We start from the raw sequence: 25,732 nt of genomic DNA, 5'->3' as shown, positions 1-25,732 counted from the left end.
TATCGTTCAATCCCGCATATCGAGACGACCTTGTCAAGTCAGATAAGCCTTACAGCGGTGACATGAGAATGCTGTTAGGTCACTCGTGCTACCTAGCTCATATCTACACAGTTAAAGTTAATTGCACACTGTCGAGATGACACAAAAAAGCAAGCAGACCCGAACCACAGTATAACGTTAAGTTTTGTCAATTGAGAAGCGAATTAGGTCTGGTCGCCGCGCGGGATTAGCCGAGCGGCCTGAGGCGCTGCAGTCATGGACTGTGCGGCTGATCCCGGCGGAGGTTCGAGTCCTCCCTCGGGCATGGGTGTGTGTGCTTGTCCTTAGGATAATTTAGGTTAAGTAGTTTGTAGGCTTAGGGACTGATGACCTTAGCAGTTAAGTCCCGTAAGATTTCACACACATTTGAACATTTTTAGGTCTGATCCTTCGTCTAAAAGTGTACGTTTGGAGATTCGGCCACTTAGACTCAATACAGGGGGTCCGCAGCTCGTGGTCGTGCGGTAGCGTTCTCGCTTCCCACGCCCGGGTTCCCGGGTTCGATTCCCGGCGGGGTCAGGGATTTTCTCTGCCTCGTGATGACTGGGTGTTGTGTGATGTCCTTAGGTTAGTTAGGTTTAAGTAGTTCTAAGTTCTAGGGGACTGATGACCATAGATGTTAAGTCCCATAGTGCTCAGAGCCATTTTGAACCATTCAATACAGGGGAACTGGATAGCGTATGGTACGTGAATATTGCATTAGAATAAATGAAACGAAATTTGAAGATGTTCAGCGCTTGGCGCAAAGTCTGACAGTTGGTACTAAAAGCAAACAAACGGGCGAGAAAACTCCGTAGCATTTGATTACAGGATCATCGACCAGCCAACTGGATCCGCCGGAACCGTTAAGTATCTCATCGTGGGGAAGCCAATAAGCCACTCGCTTACTGAACGCGAGGCGAAATTACAGAAATTAGGTCGTTTATAGAGGTACAAACAGTCTTGCTGTCAGCTAATGGAACAGAAACAGGAGCAGTGAGAGCAGGGTGGAGAGCTGTTTTGATGCACGAAGTACCCTTCGCTGCACACCGTAGCTGGCTTGCAGAGAGCAGATATCTGTACAGAAACTCGCGTCGATAAGCGGAAATGACTTAATAATGCAGAGAGAGAACTCGCACCTCTCCGTTCTACGTAGAGAGGACGACCACGAAGTGAGAAGTTCTGCCAGGTTAAATCGCTACGGAACAACCGGAGCCAAAAACGGTGGTACGACAGTTTGTCAAAGCGCGACTGCAGTCGCCGTCTCTCGCCAATTTAGACCGCCAGTAAGGTGCAGAAATATTACCACCAGTAAAGCGGAGAAGCATTAAAGTGCGCAGCATGATACAGTAGTAGATAGCGCGAGAATAAATGTAGTTATGACAGCGCCGTCAGCTGGCGCTGCAGAGGCTGCTCAGAGAACACAGAAAGACAGAGAGAGAGAGAGATCCTACTTACCTGCCAGCGAACCTCCATGGATGTGCGCTGTCTGCACCACGTCCCGGCCATCAGCCGCACAGGCGATTAGATTAGATAAGATTATGAGGCTTCACGTCAGACCATGCTAAGCAGATGCAGCGCTCGCCCACTTCCGCTAATTCATTACCGAACTGTGCAACTTTTTTCGATGTTATATCGTGTTTACCTTTTCCTTACATAAAGGACAGGGCACTCTAAATAAACTAAACATTATACGGAGAAAATTTAAACCGAAGTCGTGCTTAAAATAGCCTATGTAGTTCTCCCATTACAATATCTGGGAGTATGCATACGGAACGATTTGAAGTGGAATGACCATATAAAATTAATTGTTGGTATGGCAGGTACCAGGTTGAGATTCATTGGGAGAATCCTTAGAAAATGTAGTCCATCAACAAAGGAGGTGGCTTACAAAACACTCGTTCCACCTATACTTGAGTACTGCTCATCAGTGTGGGATCCGTACCAGATGCGGTTTACGGAGGAGATAGAGAAGATCCAAAGAAGAGCGGCGCGTTTCGTCACAGGGTTATTTGGTAACCGTGATAGCGTTACGGAGATGTTTAATACACTCAAGTGGCAGACTCTGCAAGAGAGGCGCTCTGCATCGCGGTGTAGCTTGCTCGCCAGGTTTCGAGAGGGTGCGTTTCTGGATGAGGTATCGAATATATTGCTTCCCCCTACTTATACCTCCCGAGGAGATCACGAATGTAAAATTAGAGAGATTCGAGCGCGCACGGAGGCTTTCAGACAGTCGTTCTTCCCGCGAACCATACGCGACTGGAACAGAAAAGGGAGTTAATGACAGTGGCACGTAAGGTGCCCTCCGCCAGACACCGTTGGGTGGCTTGCGGAGTGTAGATGTAGAACTGTCTAAGTTTGGCGCACAATGGATGGTAACCAATAAACTCCCCCCCCCCCCCCAAATACCTGACACCCTAAAGCAATTCTCGTCAATAGTTTTTGCTCGAGAGCCGATACTGACGTTGTCGAGGGCAGCACGGGCCGCATACTTCAGACCCGTCCATTTCCTTACAACAGTTTCATCACAGAAAACAGAATGTAGTTATATTTTACTAGACATAAAGCCAGTTTTCACTAGTACGAATTTAGGCGATTTCTTGCTATGATTTCGAAAGATAGCAATAGGTCATAACGCACACAAATACGGTAACAGCGGACGATTTTGGTATCCAAACGTATTGGAAATATGTGGCGAGAACAGAAAGCAGTCAGTTCGATGCGCCTATTTGAGCTTCCCGCGGTTGCTGTCGAGTTATGTGAGCAGCGTTAATGTTGGCTCACCTGAATACAGGAACGTTCGAACCTTCACGCGACGACTTTTCCTGTTGAGCTTACGACAACACAACGAAGCCATTCCGTTGGCACAAGTATGTCTTACTGGGAACGGAAGCCGTGGTAGATGTCTATAAAACTTAAGACTTTCACAACTTTAGAGCGATTCCCAGCAGCAAATACCCTAATTAATTAGCATTCTGTCTTATTATGGAAACATTCGACGCGCAGGTTGCCGAAATGGCGTCAACTCGAAAGACCTGCACCAGGTGAACGGTCTACCCGACGGGAGGCCCTAGCCACACGACATTTCATTTTTCATGGAAACATTATCGTCATCTCCGAACCCCTCCATCCTTTTACACAGTAAGTACAAAATAAGAAGGTTTCGCAATATAAAAAATGTAACAGAATAAAACTAACTTTCACATAATCTATTTTATGCATTTTACTGCTTCTGGAACAACCACTCATTACTTTCACACTGGCAATAAATAGCTGAAACTCATGCATGACTAACAGGTCGTTAGGTAAGCGTAACGTTGTTGGCATACTTATCGCTGCAGAAATTGCATGACTCATACCTGTATCTTGCTCAGAGATACACGTACCCAAGTTTCTCAGCAGAAAAGCAAATCTTCCCAGAAATTGAACAGACATTAGAAAACAAACCCCAGCATCACTTTCTATCGCGCAGCGTCACACATTTAGGGGTAGTAGTAGTAGAGGGGTTTTGTGGGCGCACGACAGCAAGGTCTTCAGCGCCCGTTCAGTATCATAGTGAGACGGGTGTCAAGAAAAAAAGAACATTTACATAAAACGGAACATAAAACACGGGAAACAATCATTGGAAAAGATGTGCTCACCCACACCGAAGCGTGGGATGAAGCAGGACGTCAGCAGTAAAACATGGACAACACAGGAAGAAAACGAGAGAGGGGGCTAAAACAATGTAGCAGATGGAAGTGGCTGGCTGACCGCAAGGAAAAAAAGGGAGGAGTCAGCCACTCTGCAATACACTAAAACCTCCAGCCTAAAAGTTTAGGCCAGAGTCCAGACACATCACATAACTTAAAAACCCTAGACACACACGTCTCGTCATTAGCTAAAACACAGGGCAGATCACTATCAACTTGTGCTTCTGCACTTGCATCACGGTATAAAATGCAGTCTGTTAAAATGTGGCGGACAGAGATGTGCACACCACAAGCACCACAAAACGGGGGATCCTCCCGCCGTAATAGAAAACTATGTATGAGAGGACAGTGCCCAGTCCGAAGACGCGTGAGGGTCACTTCTTCCCGCCTGAGCAACCGGCAGGAGGAACGCCACGGCCGAGTGGTTGACTTTACCGACCGCAGTTTATTGGCCGTCACCGCCAGCCATTCGTCCTCCCACAACTTCATGCTCTTCCTGTGGAGTGCAGCGATGACTGACTGCAAGGGGATAGGACACTGGACCACATCCTGCTCTCTGCAGGCCGCCTTGGCAGCCCGATCAGCCTGTTCATTGCCCCATATGCCGACATGACCAGGCACCCAGCAGAAGGATACCTCTTTACCCCGCCGTTGGAGCAAGTACAGTTGGTCATGTATCAGCTGGACCATCTCCTCAGTCGGGTATAGGTTCTGCAGTGATTGTAAGGCACTAAGAGAATCGCAGCAGAGAAGAAATCGATCGCCCCGAACACGATTCATCTGCTCCAGTGCCTTCAGGATCGCGTGGAGCTCCGCTGCGAAAACGGTATATTCAGCAGGGAGGCGAATCCGGGTAACATGATCAGGGAACACCACAGAACAGCCAAGGGAAGTCTCCTGTTTGGAGCCATCAGTATAAACGACAGTGAAACCGTGATGCACATCTAAAATGTTAAAAAACAGTGACTGGAATGTAAAATCTGGCGTGCCATCCTTCTTAAAACGAGTCAAATCTAAAATAAGTTTGGGTCTTCGGAGGAGCCAAGGTGGAGATCTGCTCCAACCGCGACGTAAAACACGAAGACCAGCCATAGACATTGCAGCGAGGCAATCCTGTGCGCGAATCCCATAGGGCTGCGTCGCACGTTGCCGGTTATGAAATAACCGTGCCAGGGGAGGCTGAGCAACGGTATGGTATGCAGGGGTGTATGGTGTGGACAAAGTTTTATACGCCTGGCGGACCGTAAGTAGCTGTCGCCGCATATGAAGTGGCGGTTCACCAGCCTCTGCACAGAGGCTTGGTATGGGGCTAGTTCGGAATGCCCCAGTGGCCAACCGAAGCCCTTCATGGTGCACAACGTCCAAAATCTTTAAGTAAGAAGGCCTCGCGGACCCATACACCGTGCACCCATAATCGAGCCGAGATCGCACAAACGCCCTGTAAAACTGGAGCAGACAAGTCCTGTCAGCTCCCCATGTACTGTGGCTAAGACATTTTAAAATACTTAAAGCCTGAAGCGACCGCCGTTTCAGGTCTTTAAGATGAGGTAACCACGTGAGCCTCGAGTCAAAAATGAGCCTCAGAAATCTCGCCGTGTCTTTAAAAGACAGAATAGTGTCCCTCAAGCGCAACTCAGGAAAGGTGAAAATCGAACGAGAACGGTTAAAAAGAACACATACAGACTTCTCGGTGGAAAACTTAAATCCACTCTTCAGCGCCCAGTCATCCAAACGCCTAATCGTAAGTTGCAACTGACGAGTTGTCGTTGCAAGGCTTGAAGAAGAGCAGAACAAAGAGAAATCATCCACAAACAAAGAACACTGGACAGGACTTTTCACTATGGACGTAATGCTATTAATAGCGATGGCAAAGAGAGTCACACTTAAAACGCTACCCTGAGGGACACCATTCTCCTGCTCAAAGCGATCAGACAGGACGTCACCAATTCGGTATCTAAAATATCGTGGCGAGAGGAAAGACTGAATAAAAAGAGGAAGACAACCACGAAAACCCCATTCGTGAAGCTGCTCCAGGATGAGACGCCTCCAAGTGGTATCGTAGGCCTTCTCGATGTCGAAAAATACACCTATAAGGTGATGACGGCGTAGGAAAGCTTGTTGTATAGCCGCCTCCAGGAGGGCAAGGTTATCGAAGGTGGAACGAAACCTCCTGAACCCACACTGAAAGCGACTAAGGAGTTGCCGGGATTCTAACATCCAGACAAGGCGGCGGTTGACCATCCGCTCCAAGGTCTTCCCTATGCAACTAGTGAGGGCAATACTACGGTAGCTACTTGGGCTCGTGCGGTCTTTCCCACACACATTTAGGATTTTTCCTTCGGTACTGTTTAACTGGTAGTGAACTGCTTCCCATGCTGCAAACAAGCGGATCCATAGAAACTGCAAAAAAAAAAATCACAAACGACAGCTCTCATTTCTAGGGCGCGCATGTTTCCGGTCAGTTTTTATACGCATGTGTTTTATGTACTCTTGCACAGAACTGAAGCTTTACACTGGGTTTAGAACCTTAGCTGCACCTCGCTCTTGTCAACGGCATTTTTACAACTGGGTACGGAAATAAAGAAAACTACCATATGGTACAAATATGCTTCAGAACGCCGTGCGTAAAAACTGGATTCTTCCGGGGCTCACACCTCGAATTCTATTGGTGATAGGTAGGGTCAAGTGTTTCGCACAGCGTTTGCACTGGGGACCATTTGTAAACCCGACAGAAGGCTCGTCTTACTGTAACTATCCTACAGTAAGCGTCAAAGTTTGAATATTGCGCACTTCACCCAGCTCAGGCAAATGGACCAAATCGGTTGGTTCTTTCTGCATCAGACGTGGTCTATGGTCCGCCTTAAGTGACGTATGGAGAGACTATTTAGTTCCTGAGAAAACCCAAGAAAAGCGTTTCTTACAATTGCTTCTCTGTCAGCAGCGGATATCTAAATAACTAACAGCAGCAAATTGCTCAAATTTTAGCCGCAGATCCTCTAGGCATTTATGTAGAAGTTCTATCTTCCCGTTTTCAAAAATCTTGATTTGCTATCGAGAAACACACCAAAAACTTGGTGTTCGGACTCGAAAACTGAGCCGCGGATCCCAAGTCAGCTATGCAAAGCAAACGGCTGTAATTTTTATGATATATCCTCAAATCTCGATCTCTAACAACCTTTGAAAATTACCTTGACATCTTTTCCTGTATTAGAGATGCAGATGTTCAAAGTTACCCTCCTTGTACACGGAAAATATGCTCGTAAAATATGATGGGAGTCGAAAACGTAGTTTATTAAGTGACGTAGCATGGACAAATGTGCTGTAAATTGTCTCCGTTATCACCAGAAGGGTTCTGGGAATCTCATGTTGTAGTACTGGAGCACATGCAAAATTGTCATGCACGTGAAATCTGTTCTGAGGTCTAAAATTAGTTTTGAGTTATTTCAATTCCCATAAGTAAACTATCAAAATTTTACTGACCCGTAAAATACTTTCCATGTGAGCGACATGACCTGCTGTAGCAGGGAAAAGAAGGGAAGCAGCGGAAAAGTCCTCGTATCGCAGCTTGGAAAATGGCGAATATTTCTCCTGTTTAAAAGGTCATGAGTGAAAAGTGAGGTACCGGCTCCTTCTCTCTACCTTCGCCAGCACCTTTAAAATTTTTCGCAAACATTTTGGCATGCGAACATATTCGCGCTTTTTCATTCTGAGAGAGAAGAAGACAGTGGCAGTGAAAAGAGATGGTTCAAATGGCTCTGAGCACTATGGGACTTAACATCTATGGTCATCAGTCCCCTAGAACTTAGAACTACTTAAACCTAACTAACCTAAGGACATCACACAACACCCAGTCATCACGAGGCAGAGAAAATCCCTGACCCCGTCGGGAATCGAACCCGGGAACCCGGGCGCGGGAGTGAAAAGAGACAGGAAAGTAATAAATATATACTGAGAGAGAGTAGGCAGTGGTTGTGATATAGAAAGAGCGAAGGAGACAATTGCAGTGTGAGATAAAGAGAGGGACACAGTGGCAGTGGAATACAGTTGACAGTGACAGAACAGGAAAAAAGTGAAGAAGACAGTGCCTGTGAGGAGGAATAAAGTAAAGGTTGGTTTGTTGATTTGGGAGAGGGGACCGAACAGCGAGGTCATCAGTCGCTTCGGATTAGGGACGAATAAGGAAGGGAGTCGGGCGTTCCCTTTTCAAAGGAACCATCCCGGTATTTGCCTGAAGCGATGTAGGGAAATCACGGTAAACCTAAATCAGGGTGGCCGGACGCGGGTTTGAACAGTCGTCCTCGCGAATGCGAGTCCTGTGTACTAACCACTGCGCCGTCCGGCCCCGGTAGCTGAGTGGTCAGCGTAACGGAACGTCAATCCTAAGGTCTCGGGTTCGATTCCCGGCTGGGTCGGAGATTTTCTCCGCTCAAGGACTGGGTGTTGTATTATCCTAATCATCATCATTTCATCCACATCGACGCGCAGGTCGCCGAAGTGGCGTCAACTGGAAAGACTTGCACCAGGCGAACGGTCTACCCGACGGGAGACCCTAGCCACACGGCATTTCATTTTCACCACTGCGCCACCTCACTCGATAAAGGGAAGGAGAAAATGGAAATTAGTGAGAGGCTGTGAAAATAAGAGGCGAAGTCTGTGACAATAACGACGGAAAGAGGGAGATAGTAAGAAGAGAGAGCAGCAGTGGAAAGGTATGAATAAGATAGTAGCAGTAAGAGCAAGAGCGAAACATATACAGTGGTAGGACACAGTAGTAGTAGGAAAGAACGAAGGCGTCTGTTGCTGTGAAAGAGGAAACACTGACAAAGAGACACAGAAAGATAATGGCAATGAGATGGGCTGAACGTGTGGGTGAGAAAGAGCAACTGGTAGCGGATAGGTATGAGCGACTAAGAGCGATGGACTAGTGGTTTGAGCGAGTTACAGGTAGGGGAGTTTGTGGTAGTGAGAGATGAGTTAACATGTTAAAGACAGTGCGAATATGTTCGCATGCCAAAATGTTTGCGAAAAATTCTAAAGTGCTTAGAAACGTAGAATGAGGCAGCTGAGCCGGCCGGGGTGGCCAAGCGGTTCTAGGCGCTACAGTCTGGAACCGCGCGACCGCTACGGTCGCAGATTCGAATTCTGCTTAGGGCATGGATTGTGTGATGTCCTTAGGTTAGTTAGGTTTAAACAGTTCTAAGTTCTAGGGGACTGATGACTTCAGCAGTTAAGTCCCATAGTGCTCAGAGCCATTTGAAACATTTTTGAGGCAGCTGATATCCACTTTTCAGTCAGAGTTTTCTAAAGAGTAACATTTTAACCATTTTTATGCTCCGATGGGAGCATTTCTCCGCTAGTGACGTGCTATATATGAACTGACGCACTTGTCTTGAGGTACGAGAGGTTCAAAAAAATGGTTCAAATGGCTCTGAGCACTATGGGACTTAACAGCTGAGGTCATCAGTCAGCTAGAACTTTGAACTACTTAAACCTAACTAACCTAAGGACATCACACACATCCATGCCCGAGGCAGGATTCGAACCTGCGACCGAAGCAGTCGCGCGGTTCTGGACGTACGATAGGTATATTTAAGTAACAGTTTTGTTTTCATAAAACATTTTGTGAACATAATATATTTTAAAGTGGTCGTTTAGCAATTTATGTTGTTACTTCTGTCACTTCAAAACGGCATCAATTTGTACAGGGTATTCAAAACGTCGTGCACAAATTAAAGAAGCTGATTGAGTAACAATACAAAAGCTTTGGAACTCACGGTCTTACACGTAATCCTGAGCCAGAAATAATGTTGCGTTAACACTGTTGGACATTACAAAATGGTTCAAATGGCTCTGAGCACTATGGGACTCAACTTCTGAGGTCATTAGTCCCCTAGAACTTGGAACTAGTTAAACCTAACTAACCTAAGGACATCACAAACATCCATGCTCCAGGCAGGATTCGAACCTGCGACCGTAGCGGTCTTGCGGTTCCAGACTGCAGCGCCTTTAACCGCACGGCCACTTCGGCCGGCTTGGACATTACAGAAGGGGTTTAGAATGGCGACCATCACGGTGAATACTGGTACAATATCTCCGTAGAAAATTCTGGCGCACTCAACCAAAAACACCGGGCATCGCAAGGACCCTATCAGGCGCTGCAAGACTGCTGGCGAAAAATGTTTCTTCGCCGGCAACTGACGTGACGTACAGAAGAGTTCGGATGTGGCCCCACATACACACAATATGTATACACTGAGGTGACGAGGGATAGCGATATGCACATATACAGATAACGGTAGTATCGCGCACACAAGGTACAAAAGGGCAGTTATTTGGCGGAGATGCCATCTGTACTCCGGTGAGTCATCTGAAAAGGTTTTCGACGTGTTTATACCCACACGACGAGAATTAACAGACTTTGAACGCGAAATGGCAGATGTAGATAGACGCATGGGACATTCCATTTCGGAAACCTTTAAGGAAGTCAATATTCCGAGACGCACAGTGTCAAGAGTGTGTCGTGTAACGACATTACGGATATTACCTCTTACAGCGGACAACGCAGTGACCTCCACATAATGACCGAAAGCAGCGGCGTCTGCGTAGAGCTGTCAGTGTCCACAGACAAGCAATACTGCGTGAAATAACCGCAAAAATCAAAACGTACCCATTAGGACAGTCGGCGAAATATGGCGTTAATGGGCTATGGCAGCAGACGAGCGACGCTAGTGCCTTTGCTAACACCACGACATCGCCTGCAGCGCGTCTCCTGGGCTATGACCACATCTGTTGGACCCTAGAGGACTGCAAAAAAGTGGCCTGGTCAGATGATACTGGGGTGACAAAAGTCACTTCCCTGACTTGATGATTATACAGGGTGTTACAAAAAAGGTACGGCCAAACTTTCAGGAAACATTCCTCACACACAAAGCAAGAAAATATTATGCTGACATGTGTCCGGAAACGCTTACTTTCCATGTTAGAGCTCGTTTTATTACTTCTCTTCAAATCACATTAATCATGGAATAGAAACACACAGTAACAGAACATACTAGCGTGACTTCAAATACTTTGTTACAGGAAATGTTAAAAATGTCCTCCGTTAGCGAGGATACATGCATCCACCCTCCGTCGCATGGAATCCCTGATGCGCTGATGCAGCCGTCCACAATACGAGCACGAAGAGTCTCTACATTTGGTACCGGGGTTGCGTAGATTAGAACTTTCAAATGCCCCCATAAATGAAAGTCAAGAAGGTTGAGGTCAGGAGAGCGTGGAGGCCATGGAATTGGTCCGCCTCTACCAATCCATCGGTCACCGAATCTGTTGTTGAGAAGCGTACGAACACTTCGACTGAAATGTGCAGGACCTCCTTCGTGCATGAACCACATGTTGTTTCCTACTTGTAAAGGCACATGTTCTAGCAGCACAGGTAGAGTATCCCGTATGAAATCATGATAACGTGCTCCATTGAGCGTAGGTGGAAGAACATCGGGCCCAATCAAGACATCACCAACAATGCCTGCCCAAACGTTCACAGAAAATCTGTGTTGATGACGTGATTGCACAATTGCGTGCGGATTCTCGTCAGCCCACACATCTTGATTGTGAAAATTTACAATTTGATCACGTTGGAATGAAGCCTCATACGTAAAGACAACATTTGCACTGAAATGAGGATTGACACATTGTTGGATGAACCATTCGCAGAAGTGTACCCGTGGAGGCCAATCACCTGCTGATAGTGCCTGCACACGCTGTACATGGTACGGAAACAACTGGTTCTCCCGTAGCACTCTCCGTACAGTGACGTGGTCAGCGTTACCTTGTACAACAGCAACTTCTCTGACGCTGACATTAGGGTTATCGTCAACTGCACGAAGAATTGCCTCGTCCATTGCAGATGTCCTCGTCGTTCTAGGTCTTCCCCAGGAGCGAGTCATAGGCTGGAATGTTCCGTGCTCCCTAAGACGCCGATCAATTGCTTCGAACGTCTTCCTCTCGGGACCCCTTCGTTCTGGAAATCTGTCTCGATACAAACGTACCGCGCCACGGCTATTGCCCCGTGCTAAGCCATACATCAAATGGGCATCTGGCAACCCCGCATTTGTAAACATTGCACTGACTGCAAAACCGCGTTCGTGATGAACACTAACCTGTTGATGCTACGTACTGATGTGCTTGATACTAGTACTGTAGAGCATCGAGTCGCATGTCAACACAAGCACCGAAGTCAACATTACCTTCCTTGAATTGGGCCAACTGGCGGTGAATAGGGTGCTCCATTGATCGTGACCGGACCAAATATCTCACGAAATAAACATCAAACGAAAAAACTACAAAGAACGAAACTTGTCTAGTTTGAAGGTGGAAACCAGATGGCGTTATAGTTGGCCCGCTAGACGGCGCTGCCATAGGTCAAACGGATATCAACTGCGTTTTTTTTTTTAAATAGGAACCCCCATTTTTATTACATATTCGTGTAGTACGTAAATAAATATGAATGTTTTAGTTGGACGACTTTTTTCGCTTTGTGATAGATGGCGCTGTAACAGTCACAAACGTATAACTACGTGGTATCACGGAACATTCCGCCAGTGCGGACGGTATTTGCTTCGTGATACATTACCCGTGTTAAAATGGACCGCTTACCAATTGCGGAAAATGTCGATATCGTATTGATGTATGGCTATTGTGATCAAAATGCCGAACGGGCGTGTGCTATATATGATGCTCGGTATCCTGGACGACATCATCCAAGTGTCAGGACCGTTCGCCGGATAGTTACGTTATTCAAGGAAACAGGAAGTGTTGAGCCATATGTGAAACGTCAACCACGACCTGCAACAAATGATGATGCCCAAGTAGGTGTTTTAACTGCTGTCGCGCGAGAACTTCTTGCTGTTTAGAGGAATGTCGTTACACGTATTGCCAAATGCATTGAGGTCGACAGACATCATTTTGAGCATTTATTGCATTAATGTGGTATTTACATGTAAACACACTGTAACAGCACTCTCAGAAATGATAAGTTCACAAAGCTACATCTATCACATTGGAACAACCGAAATAAAATGTTCAGACGTACCTAAATTCTGTATTTTAATTTAAAAAACCTACCTGTTACCAACCGTTCGTCTAAAATTGTGAGCCATGTGTTTGTGACTATTGCAGCGTCATCTATCACAAAGCGAAAAATGTGGTCCAACTAAAACATTCATATTTCTTTATGTATTACACGAATATGTAATAAAAATGGGGGTTCCTATTTTAAAAAACGCAGTTCATACCCGTTCGACGTATAGCAGCGCCATCTAGCGGGCCAACCACAGCGCCATCTGGTTTCCCCCTTCAATCTAGACAAGTTTCGTTCTTTGTAGTTTTTTTCGTTTGAGGCTTTGACGCTTATTTGGTGAGATATTTGGCCCGATCAGTATCAAATAGACCATCCTATATATATATATACCTCTTTAGATGCAACGCCCGGAATATGTCGCGTTGAGTACATCACGTACTTGCACAGAAAAGCGTGCACGTGCTCTATCTACTTGCACTTGTTGAGTAAATAAGTACATTATCTTTTCTAAACTCAAGGCCCATCTGGACTGATTATCTTGTTGTTCATGACATTGCAAAGCTTTCACTGGTTCAGGGTTTAAAGAGCAGGAGTTCGTATTCCAATGTTGTGGTACTCGCACTTGGGACTCCTCTACCACCTCTTTCAGTTTGCGTGCAAACTTATGAATCACCCTGTGTAGAACTTTATGAGTAATGCGTGACGGTCATCAGAGAGCTGTGTAAACACACGGCAGCCGTTGCTGTGTCTGTGAACCAGGCAAGATAGACAGAGGGGGGCAGTGACCAAACTGCTGGGACTCACCGGTGCGGGGGCGGCGCCGGGCTGGGAGAACATGGCTATCTTGTCGCGCACGCTGCGCTCGCTGGCGTCGTCTCGCGGCCGCCGGCCGGCGGGGGCGGCGTCCCGTGCGGGGGCGGCGTCCCGCGCGGGGGCGGCAGGCGCGGCCCACGATTTGCTGGGCACCGGCGGCGGCTGCGGTTGTTTGCTGCAACAGACGTGAAACGGGCGCGCTCAGCACAGTCAGCCTCTAGAGAGTCCAGAGGGTTCTTCACGACAAAATGACGCATTTTTGTTTTATTTCGCTTGACCTTTACAAAATTTCACTGAACACACTGCCTCCATGTGATGCCGTTCGACACGGAGTTACGAGGCACGTTCAGAAAGTAAGTGTACTGTGATCATAACGGGCTGTCACTTTTTTGCTTTTTTTTTTAAGTTGGCAACACTGTGTGGTACAGGGGATCCCCTGACCATAAGGGGCACTGCAGATACTTGGTAGTACGTAAACTCGCGTAGTAGTGTCCAGTTGCGTGAAAGATGTCGGTAAGTGGCTGTTAAGTGGCAGCCATATGCTGTGACCTGCTTCATACACGCGGAAGCAATAACAACTACCGGAATTTGAAGCCGTTTTGACTATTTTTCGACCGTGACTGTCTCAAAAAATATGTAAAGGTTTTTTTTTTTTAATTACTGTCACCAGTCACAAACTTCGGCAACTATTGTATTACTTATTTATTTAGCGACATGTTTCGAGGTAAAACTCATCTTCAGGCAAAACGGCATTACAAAAACAACTTTAAAATAAGGCAATACAGATGTTACATAGTCTTTTCGTGAATGCTAGGGGTCATCCTGTGGAAGAAGAGAAGACATCAGTCCAGTTTCCCAAGTGACATCAGCCCTTACCAAGTTTTCTCTTCTTCCACAGGATGACCCCAGCATTCACGAAAAGAATATGTAACTTCTGTATGGCCTTACTTTAAAGTTATTTTTGTAATGCCATTTAGCCTGAAGATGAGGTTTACCTCGAAACATGTCGCTAAATAAATAAGTAATACAATAGTTGACAAAGTTTGTGACTGGTAGCGGTATTTAAAAAAAAACTTTACAAAACACCTATCGGAATACCGTGCGGGATAGCCGTTAGGTCAGGGGCGTCTTGTCCGCGCGGCTCCCCGCGTCGAAGGTTCGAGTCCTCCCTCGGGCATGCGTGTGTGTGTGTGTGTGTGTGTGTGTGTGTGTGTGTGTGGTCCTTAGCGTAAGTTAGATTAAGTAGTGTGTAAACTTAGGGACCGATGACTTCAGCAGTTTGGTCCCATAAGACCTTACCACAAATTTCCAATTTTCCTACCGGAATTTTTTCCCAAATCAGAATGTTTTACCGCGAAAATATCATGAATGACTGTGTTTATGTGATGTAGGGAGTTTAGTACGGACAGAACAATGTTCACGACGGACAGAGGAGTGGAATATCTTCGATTCTGACGGGTGGGTTGGTGCAAAAATCGAGGAAACTGTTCATGAATACCGCCGATTGATAGTGGAAGAAATTTCTCCGATGTTTCCACAGCACTCTGGAACTCGCTTGTACGAGACGCTCAGAGAAACGCCAGGATACCGGAAATCGTAGGCAAGAAGGATCCCAAAACAGCTGATACAGCAACACAACAAAAATTAGGTCAGTAGCGTTCGTGAGCTTCTTGGGCGACTTGGATTGGAAATTGTGGATTTTGGAGTGCGACTAGAGATGAAACGTGGGGCGCACATTACACGCCTGAGAGAAGGAGAAAGATGTCACAGTGGCGTCATACCAATTCCACATCTACCAAAAAATTCAAAAGCTCAATTTTTGGCGAAAATGTTACGCCCCTCGGTGTTTTGGGACCGAAAAGACATCGTTATGATTGAATTTTCTCATTATGAGAGTATTGAAGAGCCATCTGTTTTAATTGTTAAAAACCATTCAAAAACCAACCGGTTTCAACAATCTTAGCTGTCATCTTCAAGTCTTAAACATTCTTTTTAGTAAAACATGACCATTTCATGATGACCTCATGCTCAAGATATCAAATAGATAAAACTGAGTTTTATCCACTTGACATCTTGTCCATGAGGTCAGCGTAAAACGATCATGTTAAACTAAAAAAGAAAAATGTTTAAGACCTGAAGATGACAGCTAAGACTGTTGAAACCGGTTGTATTGAATACAAAATATTTTGTGCGATCTTGGCTTCTGAATAGTTTTTAACAGACGTCATTATGGTAGAATTTCTGCCTCAGGGAGAGACCATCAATGTACAACGACAGTCCGAGACCCTAAGAAAACTCAAAAACAGTATTCAGAACAAAAGAAGGGGAATACTAGTTCCATGGATCATGGATACGATATTTCGTAATGATGTGGAACGAGTCAAATTTTCCAATACATGACATAATTAAGTTAATATAACAACTTTTTTATTTTTAATTTTTTTTAATTTTTTGTTTGATTTCTTCTTTTTTTCTTAATTTATATCTAAAAATTCCTCTATGGAGTAGAAGGAGTTGTCACTCAGAAATTCTTTTTAATTCCTTCTTAAATACCTGTTGGTTATCTCAGACTTTTGATACTATTTGGTAAGTGACCAAAGACTTTAGTGGCAGTATAATTCACCCCTTTCTGTGCCAAAGTTAGATTTAATCTTGAATAGTGAAGATCATACTTTCTCCTAGTATTGTAGTTATGTATACTGCTATTACTTGTGAATTGGGTTTGGTTGTTAATAACAAATTTCATAAGAGAATATATATACTGAGAAGCTACTGTGAATATCCGTAGATCGTTAAATAAATGTCTGCAGGATGATCTTGGGTGGACTCCAGCTATTATTCTGATTACACGCTTTTGTGCAATAAATACTTTATTCCTCAGTGATGAATTACCCCAAAATATGATGCCATACGCAAGCAATGAGTGAAAATAGGCGTAGTAAGCTAATTTACTAAGATGTTCATCACCAAAATTTGCAATGACCCTTATTGCATAAGTAGCTGAACTCAAACGTTTCAGCAGATCATCAATGTGTTTCTTCCAATTTAATCTGTCATCAATGGACTTCTACATCTACGTAGATACGCCGCAAGCCACCGTACGGTGCGTGGCGGAGGGTACCCTGTACGACTACTTGTCATTTCCCCTCCTGTTCCGCTCACAAACAGAGCGACGGAAAAACGACTCTCTCTACGCCTCCGTATGAGGTCTAATTTCTCGTATTTTATCTCCGTGGTCGTTACGCCCAGTGTATGTTGACAGCAGTAGAATCATTCGGCAGTCAGTTTCAAATGCCGGTCCTCTAAATTTTCTCAACATCGTTTCTAAAAATAAAATCCAGAGATTGCCATTTCAGTCCCCGAAGCATCTCCGTTAACAGATGTGTTGTTCGAATCTACCGGTAACAAATCTAGGGCCCCCCTCTGAACTGCTTCGATGTCTTCCTTCAATTCGACCTGGTACGGATCCCAAACACTCGAGCAGCAGTCAAGAACAGGTCGCACCAGCGTCCTATAAGCGGTCTCCTTTACAGGTGAACCACTCTTTCTTAAAATTCCACCAGTTAACCGAAGCCGGCCACGATCCCAAACACTCGAGCAGCAGTCAAGAACAGGTCGCACCAGCGTCCTATAAGCGGTCTCCTTTACAGGTGAACCACTCTTTCTTAAAATTCCACCAGTTAACCGAAGCCGGCCACTTGCCTTCCCTACCACAGTTTTCACATGCTCTTTCCACCTCATATCGCTTTTCAACGTTACGCCGAGATGTTTAAACGACTTGGCTGTGTCTAGGCAGGACACTTAACAATATTCCAGAATGAGATCTTCACTCTGCAGCGGAGTGTGCGCTTATATGAAACTTCCTGGCATATTAAAACTGTGTGCCGGACCGAGACTCGAACTCGGGACCTTTGTCTTTCGCGGACAAGTGCTCTACTATCTGAGCTACCCAAGCACGACACAGGCCCCCTCCTCACAGCTTTACTTCTGCCAGTATCTCGTCTCCTACCTTCCAAACTTCTCCAGCGAACCTTGTAGAACCAGCACTCCTGAAAGAAAGGATATTGCGGAGACATGGCAAGGTTCGCAGTATAGCTTCTGTAAAGTTTGGAAGGTAGGAGACGAGGTACTGGAAGAAGTAATGCTGTGAGGGAGGGGCGTGAGGCGTGCTTGGGTAGCTCAGATGGTACAGCACTTGCCCGCGAAAGGCAAAGGTCCCGAGTTCGAGTGTCGGTCCGGCACACAGCTTTAATCTGCCAGGAAGTTTCACTAACAATATTGTATCCGAACATTGCACGTTTGATCTTCGTACTCATCGGCATTAAATTACATTTTTCAGCATTTAGGGCTAGCTGCCATTCATCACACCAACTCTAAATTTTATCTAAGTCGTCTTGTATCTTCTTACGGTCACCCAACTTCGACATCTTACCGTACATCATGGCATCATCAGCCCACCCTGTAGGCCAAATCATTTATGTATACGCTGACTAGTCGGTGGATGTCACTAAGAAACTAATCCATAAAGGACACTTCAGCTCTTATAAAGATGCCCAAATCGACTGTCGAAGATGTGATTATTAAGTGCAAACGCGAATGAACAACCTCAGCTAAACTAAGGTCAGACAGTTCTACTGAGTGGTAGGGACCGTCGAGCATTGCAGAGGGTGGTCGTAAGGAATCGCATGAAATCACCGGAAGGAATCAATCGTGAGTTACAGAGTGCATCAGCAGTCCAGGTAGTACAAGTACTGTGCGTAGGGAGTTAGAGAGAAAGAAGTACAATAGGCGCGGGCAGCTCCACATTGCTGTCGCCAGCGGTAAGCGACGCTTGAGATGGTGTAAAGAACGACACCACTGGAAAGTCGGTAACTGGAAACGAATGATTTGGAGTGATGAACCATGCTGTAGTTGGTGGCACTGGGATGATGGCACTATTTGGGTTTGTCGAATGGCTGGAGACCGTTACCTGCCCTCATGTGTAATGCCAGTTGTGAAGTACAATGAAGGTATTGTTATGGTACGGGGGTGATTTTCGTGGTTATGTTGTGATGCTCTTATTGCACTTGAGAAAACGCTAAACGCGGAAGGATATGAACACAATTTACAGCATTGTGTACTCCGTACAGTAGAGAAAGAGGCCGGAGACGATGTGTCTCAGTATCAGCACGGACAACGCACTTTGTCATAAAGGCAATGGTTCGTGAACAATAAAATTTATGACATGCCTGCTGCACAGAGTTCCTACTTGACGGAACACCCTAGGGATGAGTTAGAACGTCGACCTCGTTCCAGCCCCCAGCGTCCAACATGAGAACCTTCTCTGGGTTCGACTCTTGACGAAGAATGGGCTGCCATTCCTCCAGAGACATTCAGACACCTAACTGAAACTGGCACCAGCAGAATTCAAGCGGTCGTTTAGAAGATGGGTGGACGCTTCAGACATTAATGTCCACCAATAGGTGTCTGGATGCTTCTGACCAGATAGTGTATACACATAACAAGCATGTATTACAAGTGAGGCTGCTTCGTAAATAAAAGGAAGCCAAACGCGTATGGCATAAAAACAGTCTTCTATATAAATGCCTTGACGGACTAAATGTCTAAGATAATAATAATAATAATAATAATAATAATAATAATAATAATAATAAATAATAGACAAAGAAGCTAACCTAGTAAGGGCAAGGAAAATGGAGGTGGCTTTTCAACTAACAAAAAACCCGCATAACAAGAAATCTACTTCCATAAATGCAAAACTTTGGCACTAAAATACTGTCATTGTTTAACTGTGTTTTGGAAACAATAATAATTACAGAATGGCGAGGACAATATAGATCAATCGATCAACTTAGGTAGAACTAATGCTAGAGTAGATTGCCTTTGCAGATGATCCGGGAATTTTGACTAGGGACAGGTCAAAAACAAACTGAAATTCTTAAAGAAGTTGTGGAAAAAGTAGGACTACAACTATCTCTCGAAAAAAACGGAATATATGACATGTAACAAACAAGCACCAAAGTTTTTGGTCGCGAAATATGGAAAAATAAAAGGGTTTCCTCAATTTAAATACTTCGAGGAAATCATACAAGAAAACCGTCTGGAAAAAGCTGCAAACGAAGTTCGCTGTCAAAAAATGGCACCTGCATTCAGATTAACACAAAATATTTATAATAAAAAATCACTTTCTAAATTCAGTAAACTTAGGCATTGCAACACTGTAATCAAACCTGAATGTCTTTGTGCAGCAGAAATTTTAATTTTAAACAGAAACAGGGATATTGAACAAATTTAAAAGAAAGAAAGAAAGATTGTTAGAAAAATATTAGGCCCCAAAATTACTGATGATGGTGAAACTTATAGGCTGAGAAGTAATAAGGAAATAGAAGAATACACAGACATATGTGGTGACATGAGAAAACGAAGACTTATGGGCACATTACAAGAATGGCGCCCCCTAGGTTGGCTAAACAGCAGCAGTATTCTACGAACACAGAAGTAAGGCCAATTAAATGGATCGCTGCGACTGAGGAAGATCTTAAAGTAGCCGGTATAGCTCAAGGGGACTTTACACGTAGAGAAACATTCAGACAAAAGATATTTGATTGAAAAGCTGGTCAGAGGCAAATTAGAAAACGGACTGGAACACCGTGGTCTGATGAAAGAAAAGGACTTCATTCTGAAAGGATGAAACAAATTTGGACACAAAGGAAGGCCAACCATCAAATGCGACAGTGATTGATTGTACGTCGCGTGGTCCTATCAGGACCAAACATTAATAATAATAATAATAATAATATAATATACAAGGAGATAAGAAACGACAGAAAAGGTAAAAACGATGACATTACTAATGTCTTCAGAATGTCAGAAAATAGGTGTGGTACCGTAATAAAATAGACGGTCGCCACTGATCCGCTACCTAAGCCCTTATCTCGTGAGCCAGTGTTGCCTGTGAGCAGCGTCAGACGAGAGGATTTCCCTTGTATAGTGATAAGGGCGACAGCCTCGCTGATAAGTCACTGTATAGCCATCATGTTTTCTCTCATCTCTGTCTCCATTATCAAGTATCGTTCGTTAGCGCAATTTCTTGTATGGCCTTCTTCGAGCGCCAACCATTAAACAGGACCGAGGTACTTTAACTCTACGAAGATAATCACCTTGGGTAGATCTCTCATACAACAATGTGCACGACATATTTTATCAGTTGCAAGTTCAATGCTATTTACCTTGTAGATAAGATAATTTTTGCTACTGGTCAATGTATAAATTACACTACTGGCCATTAAAATTGCTACACCACGAAGATGACGTGCTACAGACGTGAAATTTAACCGACAGGAAGAAGATGCTGTGATATGCAAATGATTAGCTTTTCAGAGCATTCACACAAGGTTGGCGCCGGTGGTGACACCTACAACGTGCTGACATGAGGAAAGTTTCCAACCGATTTCTAATACAAAAACACCAGTTGACTGGCGTCGCCTGGTGAAATGTTGTTGTGATGCCTCGTGTAAGGAGGTGAAATGCGTACCGTCACGTTTCCGACTTTGATAAATGTCGGAGTGTAGCCTATCGCGATTGCGGTTTATCGTATCGCGACATTGCCGCTCGCGTTGGTCGAGATCCAATGACTGTTAGCAGAATATGGAATGGTGGGTTCAGGAGGGTAATACGGAACACCGTGCTGGATGTCAACGGCCACGTATCACTAGCAGTCGAGATGACAGGCATCTTATCCGCATGGCTGTTCAAATGGCTCTGAGTACTATGGGACTTAACTTCTGAGGTCATCAGTCCCCTAGAACTTAGAACTACTTAAACCTAACTAACCTAAGGACATCACACACATCCATGCCCGAGGCAGGATTCGAACCTGCGACCGTAGCAGTCGCACGGGTCCGGACTGCGCGCCTAGAACCGCGAGACCACCGCGGCCGGCCCGCATGGCTGTAACGGATCGTGCAGCCACATCTCGATCCCTGAGTCAACAGATGGGGACGTTTGCAAGACAACAACCATCTGCACGAACAGTTCGACGAAGTATGCAAAAAAAGCTCTGAGTACTATGCTACTTAAATTCGAGGTCATCAGTCGCCTAGAAGTTAGAACTAATTAAACCTAACTAACCTAAGGACATCACACACATCCATGCCCAAGGCAGGATTCGAACCTGCGACCGTAGCGGTCGCTCGGTTCCAGACTGTAGCGCCTAGAACCGCACGGCCACTCCGGCCGGCGACGAAGTTTGCAGCAGCATGGACTATCAGCTCGGAGACCATGGCTGCGGTTACCCATGACGCTGCATCACAGACAGGAGCGCCTGCCATGGTGTACTCAACGACGAACCTGGGTGCACGAATAGCAAAACGTCATTTTTTCGGATGAATCCAGGTTCTATTTACAGCATCATGATGGTCGCGTCCGTGTTTTGCGACATCGCGGTGAACGTAAATCGTCATCGCCATACTGGCGAATCACCCGGCGTTATGGTATGGGGTGTGATTGGTTACACGTCTCGGTCAGCTCTTGTTCGCACTGACGGCACTTGGAACAGTGGGCGTTACATTTCAGATGTGTTATGACCCGTGGCTCTACCCTTCATTCGATCCATGCGAAACCCTACATTTCAGCAGGATAATGCACGACCGCATGTTGCAGGTCCCGTAAGGGCCTTTCTGGATACAGAAAATGTTCGACTGCTGCCCTGGCCAGCACATTCTCCAGATCTCTCACCAATTGAAAACGTCTGGTCAATGGTGGCCGAGCAACTGGCTCGTCACAATACGCCAGTCACTACTACTGATGAACTGTGGTATCGTGCTGAAGCTGCATGGGCAGCTGTACCTGGACACGCCATCCAAGCTCTGTTTGACTCAATGCCCAGGCGTATCAAGGCCGTTATTACGACCAGAGGTGGTTGTTCTGGGTACTGATTTCTCAGGATCTATGCACCCAAATTGCGTGAAAATGTAATAACATCCCAGTTCTAGTATAATATATTTGTCCAATGAATACCCGTTTATTTTCTGCATTTCTTCTTGGTGTAGCAATTTTAATGGCCTGTAGTGTATAACATCATCGAAAGACCACTAAGTATAAGCCGCTAGCCACTGAGTCTTCGCCTACAAGTGCAGCGTGACAGCAATGTGAAAAAAAATTTAATGAACTTCAAAATAAGCAATCATTCTTTAAATAATAATTCCTTTATGAAGAAGACGTAGTATCTTTTGTTTTTCATTGCTCTTGTAAGTAATCAGTCTCGCGACTGGTTTTCTTTCTGTCTCTTTCCCTCTAGAGGTAATATTATCATCTCTACATAACTACATGTACTTGGGTACTCCGCAAATCACACCTAAGTGTCGGGAAAAGGGTTCATCGAACAATTGCTAAATAAATCATCTATCGTGTGTTTTGGGGATTCTGCTCTTTGACTGTCTCTACAATTTTCAGCCCTCTGCTCTCTCCAACACCTAGTTACTTTGTCTTTTCTTCTCACGAAATTTATCGTAACCTTCTTTCCTTTCGTATTCCTTTCCCAATATCTTCATTCAATAGCTTATCTGTGCAGTTTTCTGTAACACCACACGTAAGAGCTTCGCAGGTTCTTTTTTTCCAGGTTTCCCGTTGTTCACGTCTCCCTTCCAGACAAACCTCTGCTCCAGATGTGCACTTGTGGGGATATCTTCCTCATCCCCCTGCCAATATTCACCGGTGAGCCAACACACTGCGACCACTGTCATCCTACCAAGGTCAGCTTCTTTCTTGACGATGACAATTTTCACGAAGAATTAACGCAACAATTGTCCTTAGTACACAGGAGAAAACGATATGTACCAAACAACTCTTCTGTCTTGGTTTTTCTAACATCTGAGAATGGAGCCGACGTATTAATGAAACATACAAAGGTTTTGAGTTTTTCAACATATAATGAACAATTAATTTTTGATTGGAAATACACTCTTGGCCAAAAGTCTTGGACACCTTAGAAATGTTGCACGTCTGCCACATACGTAACAGTAAATAGACACTTTTATCTGAAAATTAGTTTGTCGGCATCGAAAAAGTCCAAAAAGAATGAGCCATCTCAAAGCTACCAATAAGGCATCTGGCGTAGTAAAATTTGTCATTTGAATGCTTTTCTGTGTACTAATCATTTCGCTACATTCGCTCGTTGTGGACAGATATCGATAACCTAGTGCTCTTTTCCTGTTTAGATCTATGAGATCGGTGCTACTGCTGCGTTTTACCTAAAAGAAATGAACATAGTTTAGAAAAATGAGTGCAGATAGAGCTTTTGCATGAGCAAGGGAAATTGCAGCTGGCGATTTCGAAAACTGTGTAATGTTCGCGCCGATCTCTACAACGTGCTACTGAGTGATTTGCCATGACCGAGTCGGATGTTAATAACCCCAGAACTGAGCGTAAGCAGATCACTACAGACTGTAAAGAGCGAATGGTGGTAATAAGAGTCATTAAAAATAGGAAGGAAACCTCTTTAGGCATCGCTGCTGAGTTGTCACAAAGTTTTAACAAAACAATATCTGCTCGCACCACTCGTAGACGACTCCAAGAAGGTGGTCTAAAAGGTTGTAAAGCCAGGAAGCAGCCACGGCTCTCTGACAAGAATAGAAAGGCACAGTATCAGTGGGTTCTAAAACACCAAACGTTCACCGAACAAGACTGGTCAAATATTGTACGGTCTGACGAATCAAATATTCAGTTAAGTTTGTCAACGTGATGCTCTAAAAACAAATACCTATTTGGGTAGAGAACAAAACGTATTAATTTAAAATCCCATGAGCGAATTCTCTACAATATTTATTCAAATTTCAGATTTTTAAGTCACCAGGACTCGCCGGAATATAACCCAGAGTGTGTGGCATCTACAGTAAAACACGGCGGAGGGATCGTCATGACCTGGGACTGCATGAGCGCTGCAGGAATGGGACAAATCGCCGTATCTGAATGCCGCATGGATACCACAAAGTACACAGATGTCCTAGAATCTACTTTACTGTCCTCTTTTGCAATCCTTTTGGCGATACAAACAAGGACGACGTTAAAATCCAGCACATTACAGCCTGCCATAACTCTGTCCACACAGTGACCTGGCATTGGGAAAATAATATTGAGCTTCTGTACTGGTGTACTCTATCACCAAATCTGAACTCCATAGAGTGCTTACGGAGTTTATTGAAGCGTAAAGTTAGGCGACACACAATCCAATCAAAAGAAGAATTAAAAGACGGTCTGTGCTTTGAGTGAAACGCCATAAGTGCCGAAGACTGTACAAAGCTAGTGTATTCTCTACCAAAAAGAATTTGTGCTGTAATAAGGGCAAAAAGTGGGCCCACGAAATATTGACTTTGTATTACTAATAAACATTATAAACTCGAACAAATTGTTTCTGTTTATTTAATTTTCTTTTTTCTTCATGACACTCAAAGTTACCTAGGGTGCTCAACACTTTTGGCCAAGGGTGTAGGTTAGTGACTTACATAATCGATCATCCATTATCAAAGCAAAGTCGATTGCGACACCTATCATCAAACTCTTTTAATGTAATCAAAATTTATTTTACGTGAATTCGATTTTTTTATTACAGAGTGTATCATCTGATTTTCAAAAATCATAGCTATTAAATTACTTGAGATGTGTGCGTGAACAACGTACTGTTGCAAAGAGCGAACTGTCGAGTTTTACATGGTTCCAGCTAGACAACAGCAGTGTGCGCCCACTTCATTTCTAGTAAAAGTGGTGTCGGGATAACAGAAAAAGTTTCGTGTTCAACGCCGTGGGGGTCAGTAATAATTGTTCAGCGTGACTTTCGTACTAGGCATGGTGTGAATCCTTCTACAGCACATAGCAGTATACGATGGCATGAACAATTCCGGGAAACAGGTTGTTTGTGTAAACACAAATCGCAGGGCCGTCCCCGAGTGTCTGACTCACACGTCAAACGCATCCGCCATAGTTTCACAAGTCAGCAGAAATCCGTTCGTCGTGCAGCTCGACAGCTCAACGTGCCCCCGATGTCCGTCTGGCGTGTGTTGCGTCGAGATTTACACATGAAACGACAAAAAACTCAGCTATTGCACGCTCTTCGTGAAGGTGACACACAACAACGTGT

The 25,732-nt window shown here is 44.8% G+C and overlaps 1 protein-coding gene across 1 annotated transcript in view; it reads right to left on the bottom strand.

The window, feature by feature from the left end:
- LOC126263528 (serine-rich adhesin for platelets) overlaps nt 1-25,732 on the bottom strand; it is a 245,304-nt gene that overhangs the window by 53,990 nt on the left and 165,582 nt on the right. The window contains exon 7 of the mRNA XM_049960622.1: nt 13,591-13,774. Coding sequence (XP_049816579.1) covers nt 13,591-13,774 — 184 coding nt within the window. The remainder of the gene's footprint in view (nt 1-13,590; nt 13,775-25,732) is intronic.

The sequence above is a fragment of the Schistocerca nitens genome, chromosome 6, assembly GCF_023898315.1.
Source record: "Schistocerca nitens isolate TAMUIC-IGC-003100 chromosome 6, iqSchNite1.1, whole genome shotgun sequence".
NCBI lineage: Eukaryota > Metazoa > Arthropoda > Insecta > Orthoptera > Acrididae > Schistocerca > Schistocerca nitens.
Note: the sequence above shows the minus strand (reverse complement) of the source record. Positions and strands in the feature narration are given on the sequence as shown.